This window comes from Engraulis encrasicolus, chromosome 11 (genome assembly GCF_034702125.1).
Source record: "Engraulis encrasicolus isolate BLACKSEA-1 chromosome 11, IST_EnEncr_1.0, whole genome shotgun sequence".
Lineage (NCBI taxonomy): Eukaryota > Metazoa > Chordata > Actinopteri > Clupeiformes > Engraulidae > Engraulis > Engraulis encrasicolus.
The window spans coordinates 48,041,736-48,049,235 of record NC_085867.1 but is presented as its reverse complement, the minus strand read 5'-3'; the positions used below and the strand labels follow the sequence as shown (position 1 = coordinate 48,049,235).

General features: G+C 43.8%; 1 protein-coding gene across 2 annotated transcripts in view; it reads right to left on the bottom strand.

The window, feature by feature from the left end:
- Positions 1–7,500, bottom strand: part of si:ch211-127i16.2 (probable flavin-containing monoamine oxidase A) — a 158,216-nt gene that overhangs the window by 69,197 nt on the left and 81,519 nt on the right. For both annotated transcript variants that reach the window (XM_063211399.1, XM_063211398.1), the window contains one exon: positions 1,823–1,923. In XM_063211399.1, the coding sequence (XP_063067469.1) occupies positions 1,823–1,923 (101 nt within the window). The remainder of the gene's footprint in view (positions 1–1,822; positions 1,924–7,500) is intronic.

Genomic DNA, 7,500 nt, shown 5'->3' with positions numbered 1-7,500 from the left:
CAAATTAACAGTTGTCAGTGAACGCATAGTCTTTTGTTGTAGGCCTAGTGTAGGCCATGTTTTAACATGCCGAGGCTGTCTTGAATGTTGAACATAAAACGACGAAGTTTGTCACTGCATTGTTCGCCAAGGATTACATTTCCAGCATGTGCTAGCAAGGAGCATAATATGGATATCTAAGAAGACGCACAAGCTACGTGGAGTAAGGTAGGAGAGGTTTCCTGTTAGGCTACTACTTTGTCCGCTGTGACAAATCCTGTCCTTCACGTAGGTTCTTCTTAATTGTTGTCACTTTTACTGTACAGTTGTAACTATGCGCATGCAACCTTTCCTGATTTTATATTGACCGCATGGACATCAGGGGAAATGACATTCTCTTGGGGGCCGAACAGGCTACTGTCCTTCGGGGTTAAATTATAGCCCATCCTTCTTAACGACAAGGCGGCAGCTTCACAGGGCTCGCAGGGATTTATTTGCACTAACAGTAACGTAACAAATGCTTCGATAGCCGTGCTGACTGCATCCAAAACGTATTCGCTAGTTTTCGCCTTTCTTATCCTCTCACGCCCCTCCCATGCATTTGATCACCGCACCCAACATCTCTGGTTAGTCTAACCGAAAGAAACATAAGGTGCGCTGTCACATGTGTGTGTGTGCGTGTGCGCGCCCGTGTGTGTGTGTGTGTGTGTGTGTTTATAGCCTACTTACTATGCGTGCGTACTGCCTCATCCTAACGTTTTTGCCTATCTTGGCTATTTATCACGTGCTATTTTGAGTATGGAGGAGCCCACATAGAAAATCTTGCTTGCGCACAGGTTCTGTTGTTATTACAGTGGTCTCGGGCTTCAGACGGGTTCGGACACAAACATTTTAATTAGTCTCGGGCTCGGGTCGGGGTCGATCACTTTTCTGTCGGCTGAGGGCCGGGCTCGGACAGAAAAATACGGCCCGAGCCACACTCTACTCAGTAGCCCGTTAAGATTTTTTTTTAAGTTTCGCCATCCCTAGTATGGTGCATGAGGATGAACCATAACATGGTTTGGTAGGTTTTGGGGAGGTGACTACGAACTTTAACATTGCTATTCACGGTAGTGTAGGTGACGATGAACTAGGAGTACCGTCACATACAGTATATGTGATCAAAATTTTGCCATAATGTTGAGTTCCCACTATGAAGTCATTAGGACTTGACAGGATTTTTAACAGAGAGTTCTACGGGATATGTAGAAGATGCAAGTAAATTTCTTGAATACCTAGGGAAAAACCCTTACTCCTCAAAGGGTTAACGATGGTACTCACTGTAGTGTAGAGTAGGAGACGACAAACATTGGCAGTGCTACTCACTGTAGTTAACGATGAACTACATACTATAGGGTACAGTGGGCTGTAGGCACCATACCACAAATCCGGGAATCTGGGTTCAATTCTGACCCATGATCATTTCCCGATCCTTCCCCATCTCTCTCTGGCACTGATTTCCCCTCATGCTCTTATACTGTGGGCAGTCATGGGTAAACAATTAGGGTGTCAGACTTGTAGCCCAAAGGTTGCCGGTTCAACTCCCGACCCGCCAGGTTGGTGGGGAGAGTAATTAACCAGTGCTCTCCCCCATCCTCCTCCATGAGTGAGGTACCCTGAGCATGGTACCGTCCCGCCGAACTGCTCCCTTGGGGCACAATTGGGGGATTGCACGGGTAAAGCATAAATGCAATTTCACAGTGTGCAGTTTTGTGTGCTGTGGAGTGCTGTGTCACAATGACAATGGGAGTTGGAGAAATATCTTTGAAAAACATTGTAGTATAGCAGAGCAGGTGCTACTCACTGTAGGGTAGGTGATGATGAACTTCATCAAGTGACCCACAGGCATGTGCTGACACAGCAGCTGTCTCTCCGCTGGCAGGGGAGGCTGGTACTGGAGCTGAGCTGCAATAGCAATGACAACATGTTATTACATACATATTACACACATGTTATTACATACATATTACACACATGTTATTACATAGCTGCAATAGCAATGACAACATGTTATTATATGCATATTACACACATGTTATTACATAGCTGCAATAGCAATGACAACATGTTATTACATACATTTTACACACATGTTATTACATAGCTGCAATAGCAATGAGAACATCTTATTACATAGATATTACATACATATTGTAACATACATGTTAGGCTGGTACTGGAGTTTAGCTGCAATAGCAATGCCAACATGTTATGATATATATAGGCTATTACACACAAGTTACAGCTGCAGTAGCAATGCAAACATGTTATTACATACATATTACATACATATTATTACATGCAGGCCTGAAATTTCGTCATTTTAGGGGCAAGCGCACTTGAGAGGGCATCAGAGAGGGAATCAAGGCCACTGTGGCCTAATTGAAGATATTTTGTAAGGGCACAAGGCCAAAGAGGGAGGGCACGAGGGCCATGGCCCTCATGAAATTCCTGCACTGATTACATGCATGTTATTACATACACGGTACACTGTTCTCTACACTTCTTACATATTATTACATACATGTCACACTCTTCACTACACTAATTACATGTATAACAGATACTAATTAGCGTGGTCCCAATGTCTCATAAAGATTAGATGTGACTGAACTAGCACCGAGGCTTTTGGCTCAGTTGTTAGCAAACCTGCCGACCTTGCCGGAAGTTTGCTGTGAGACTGCAAGTTCAAGCCCAATGAACTGCACAGAGATGAGCTCGGGCAAAAAATAATTATGACACAATAAAATGATGCATTAAAATAGTGAGTAAGAGCCATGTGCTTATCTCAAATATTGAGTCTTTACAATTCTTTTACATGTTAAGACCGACGTCATTGGCCAAATTTCCAAAGGAAAGGAATTCCTTAATTCATGCACACAGTATTGTAAAGTCTATTGCTCCCATTGGGCTGCTTCAGACACACTGCACTACAGACAATACATAGATTAGGGATGCAAACGATTAATCGATTAATCGACTTTAATCGATCAATGCGTTAATCGATTAAAAAACATGAATCGCAATTAATCGACAATTCAACTGACAAGAGGCCCAGGTAAAATGGGCATGTGAAGAGTGTGTGTAAAGAGGGGTGTGCATAGTGGGAATATTTAAATCACCTGTGGATTAAGTAATTGAAATAGAATGAATTTAAATGTGGTATTTTATCAAAATTTTTAATTATAATGTTTAGATTTAGTAGTTTTTCTTTCGAGAAACATTGAGATTTCGGGGGGGGGAACCCCGCTTATCAATTAATCGTAAGTCGATCAATAAGGCTACCAACTAATGATTAATGAGTTAATCGATAATTTGCATCCCTAACATCGATCATGCACACTGCAGCGAGATAAGTTATTACACGAGAGCAGGAAGAGAGTTTTTTAAGGTACCTAAAACACATAAATGGCTGGCTGGTAAACCCTGCTTCACCGCTGCTTCAAATGTTCATGCACATATATATTTGTATATAGCCCCATCCACAAACTGTGTAAAATGTAAAGAAAAATGTCTGCACACTTAAATCCTCTTTGTGTTCTTTTAAATAATAGACCAAGCTATCGGTCTACTGACCTTCCTCAGGGTTCAGTTACAAATGGAACATACAAACACACTATAGCCCCATCCACAAACAAAAGCTACAGACTGCAGTAGTTCCATTTAATCCTAGAAGAATTTGTGGGTGTTTGCTGTGTGTGTGTGTGTGTGTGTGTGTGTGTGTGTGTGTGTGTGTGTGTGTGTGTGTGTGTGTGTGTGTGTGTGTGTGTGTGTGTGTGTGTGTGTGTGTGTGTGTGTGTGTGTGTGTGTGTGTGTGTGTGTGTGTGTGTGTGATATTGCAGGTTTAGAATCAGATGGAACTTATATAAAAACAATTTGTTCAATGTCTGGGTGTGTGTTTGTGTGCTGATAATGTGAACCAGCAAACAAGTGCGGTTCATAGGTTTACCGTATGCCTGTGTGTGTAGAGGTGTGTCTGTATGTGTTTGTATCTGCCAAATCAATATGATATCAGGCACAAACCAAACAACACATCTCAAAGAAAATCATTCTGACATCAGTATTGGATTCAAGAAAGTGTGTGTGTGTGTGTGTGTGTGTGCGTGCGTGCGTTCGTACGTGCGTGCGTGCATGTGTGCATGCGTATGTGAGTGTGTCTGCCTTTCTGTCTATTGGAAATGCATGGGCCTGTGTCTGGTGTTTCTTGTTATCTGTATGTGTACTGTACACATAAGTTTGGATGAGTAGTGATGAGAAGATTATTGGATATAATGGAGATATAGAATAACATTATGGATACCGAGGGAAATTCAGGTGTGTAGCAGCATACAAATTAAACAGCAATATCCAACACATTACACAAGGCAAGTCAAATCAAACGTTTACACATATTGCCAACAGATGCGTACATACAGATATGAAGACACATGGAACATGTTGACCAGTTGGTTGCAATGGCGATAACCAAGTTGTAATGTATTACAAAAAGCTTGATTATCATTGACTTTCGAAATCTCTTCGAGACTTGGTCTGACCAAGAACATAACAATTAACGTTTCCCAAACGGTGCATGGTTGATCTGCCTCTCTAAGTTTGCTACTGGTTGCCTGTTTCCCGACAAAGTGGGGTGAGTTCCCGATTTTTCCGGAGATCAGAAACAATATGTACATTGCTCTTGTCCTGACTAGAAGCAACTCCGAAGGTGTTGCGTCACTAAGAGGGCATTGCCTGGCTACTGTGTATGTCAAAGCAGCGCAGTACTATGGCAGTTAAGTAATTTGAGCAACTATTGTAGTCTTCCACTGGTTGAACAATGTGTATTATGAGGCTACAGCAGTGTTTCTCAAACTGTTTCAGACCGAGGACCACTTTTTCCCCAAAAAATGTTCAGGGACCACCTGTCAACTGAATTGACAGTTGACGGATGCAAATTCGACACTGGTAATTAAGGACAGATCACTTAGGCTACTTTTTATTCACATTACAAGTCCTATTGTGGTGAAAATATGACCTCAGCAATGTTTAGTTTTGTCATAATTTTACAAATATAGCCTATTGCTAGCTGGCATTGGAAAAGTAGAAATCCCCTTGCGGACCACCTGAGCTCTGTCGTGGACCACCAGTGTTCCCCGGACCACACTTTGAGAATCACTGGGCTACAGTGACCTAAAAGTGTCCTATATTATGGTGTAGGCAGGAGCACAGTGAAATATTATTAAATAGGCCCTGCCGTTGCCTAATGGTAGGGCACTGGGTTGCTACGCTGGCAACCCGGGGTCGATTCCCGTCTGGGTCATTTGCCGATCCTTCCCTGTCTCTCTCTCTCCCTGCTCATTTCCTGTCTTTCCTCCACTGTCCTATCAACAGGCAAAAAGCCCTAAAAATAAATACTTTGTGAAAGAAATATTACTAAATATAATAAAAGGTCGTCGAAAGAAGAGGTAGGCCTACAAGGTGTTCTGATGAGGTGCCCTGATAAGATGTGAGTATGCTCAAGTGAAAGACTGGACTGGTAAGCTGTCATGTAAGGCAGTGATTCTCAACCTTTTTTGTCTTGCGTACCCCCTAAGCCTCTTAGTTGTGACATGAGTACCCCCTAATTAATTTTCTATATCATTTTCTCTGTCCTGATGTGGCTGCTCCATACATTTGTTAAAATAATAACACTTTTCCAAGTACCCCCTGCAGTGTGCTCGCGTACCCCTAGTGGTACACGTACCCCTGGTTGGGAAACACTGATGTAAGGCATTTCCTGGCTCCCAGCTCGTCGACAGTCGATGCTGAGGATTTTTTTTACTTTCTTAGAGACTGACCTGGAACATAGAATGGCCTGTGCAAAAAAATCGAAGTCTTTTTTTTTGGCCCAGGGCAGTTTTTGATCGCACTCCAATGTGTGTGTGTGTGTGTGTGTGTGTGTGTGTGTGTGTGTGTGTGTGTGTGTGTGTATGTGTGTGTAGGCTAGGGTGTGTGTCTGAGAAAAGGTAGAGGGAGGGTGTGCTGATATGGCGCCCTGATAAGACGAAGTGAGTATGCTCCAGTGTGTGTAGGTACGCTACGCTATGCTAGGATCTGTGTTTGAGGAATTAGTGAGCAGGTGTAGTGGCCACCCGATAGAGACCTTTATCTAAGTAAAGAGCTTAGCGGGTAAATCCACCTGTGATCCAGCCAACACAGGAGGCGAGGGAAAGAACACAGACTGGAGGATTATAAGCCTGAAATCCAACCAGGAAGAAGATAGATGGGTGGGGAAGACGAAGAGGCTGAGACAAAAGCCAGTGAATGTTCCCCTACAAGGATGTAAGCGTACAAGCTTACAACGATACAAGGATATAAGGAAGGATCTAAGGGTATAAGGATACGAGAATTACACGGATACACACACATTCAGTACAGAGCAAGGATATGAGGATACAAACATCGAAAGACACATACAAGCAAGCACACAAACATACAACATAGGCCAACAAAGATGAAGGAAAAGAAGGATACTAGGTTGTTCATTTGTCATTTGCATGGACAGGGAAGCGGACAGGGGGGAACAAAGGGGTCAGTTGTCACGGGGGGAGAGGAGGGGCCCCGAATTGGGTCGTCATTGAATTGAATTGAATTGAATAACTTTATTACAAACTCAGAATGTGCCATATACATTATATTCATTATGTTGTGTGAAGTGCATAGGGGGCCCTTTCAGATGACTTTGTCCTGGGCTCGGCCAGACCTGTGAGCGGCCCTGTGCATGGGAATACTATGAGGTATGACATGTAGTGTAATTGCAGTTGGTCTGCCTATAGAAGTGAAGTGGGCATAGTTGTTGGAGCAGCAGGATGGGATGAGGAGGGGAGTTGGGGGGTTGGGTGGGATGGTGATGGGGATGGGGGTGGGGGAGAAAAGTAAAGTGGGGTTGGGGAGGACAGCTGCATTCGCCCCCGTTGGTAAAGCCATTCATCGATTGGTTATACTCTCTAATCGACCGCCACTCTGGCAAATTGGATGGGAAGGCCCCTGAGACTAGTGGTGCTCCTTGAAAAAGCCGCACGAAGGGCAAGACAGTGGGGGAAAAAAGGGGAGAAAAAAAAGATATCAGACGTGTATTTAACATTTAGCCTCCCCTACTGTTCAACTAAAAGCCTTGGGAGCAGAGGATTCATCGCTGCAGTCAGACCTTTTCCCTGGATGACACAATGTCTCCTGCCCATTACCCCCAGGGGCTGGCTGGCTTTCTTTGAAGAGATGCACACAGGAGCACACACACTAAAGTACTGAGGGATGTGTGGTGCATTCAAGGGTGTTGTTACACACACACAAACACAGGCACAGGCACAGGCACAGACACAGACACAGGCACAGACACAGACACGGACACAGACACAAACGCACAGGGCCGCTGACAGCTTTGGCTGGGCCCGGGACTAACTCACCTGAATGGCCCCCCACCCTATATATATTTATTATATGGTGTGACGTCATCGGTCGAATGCTCCA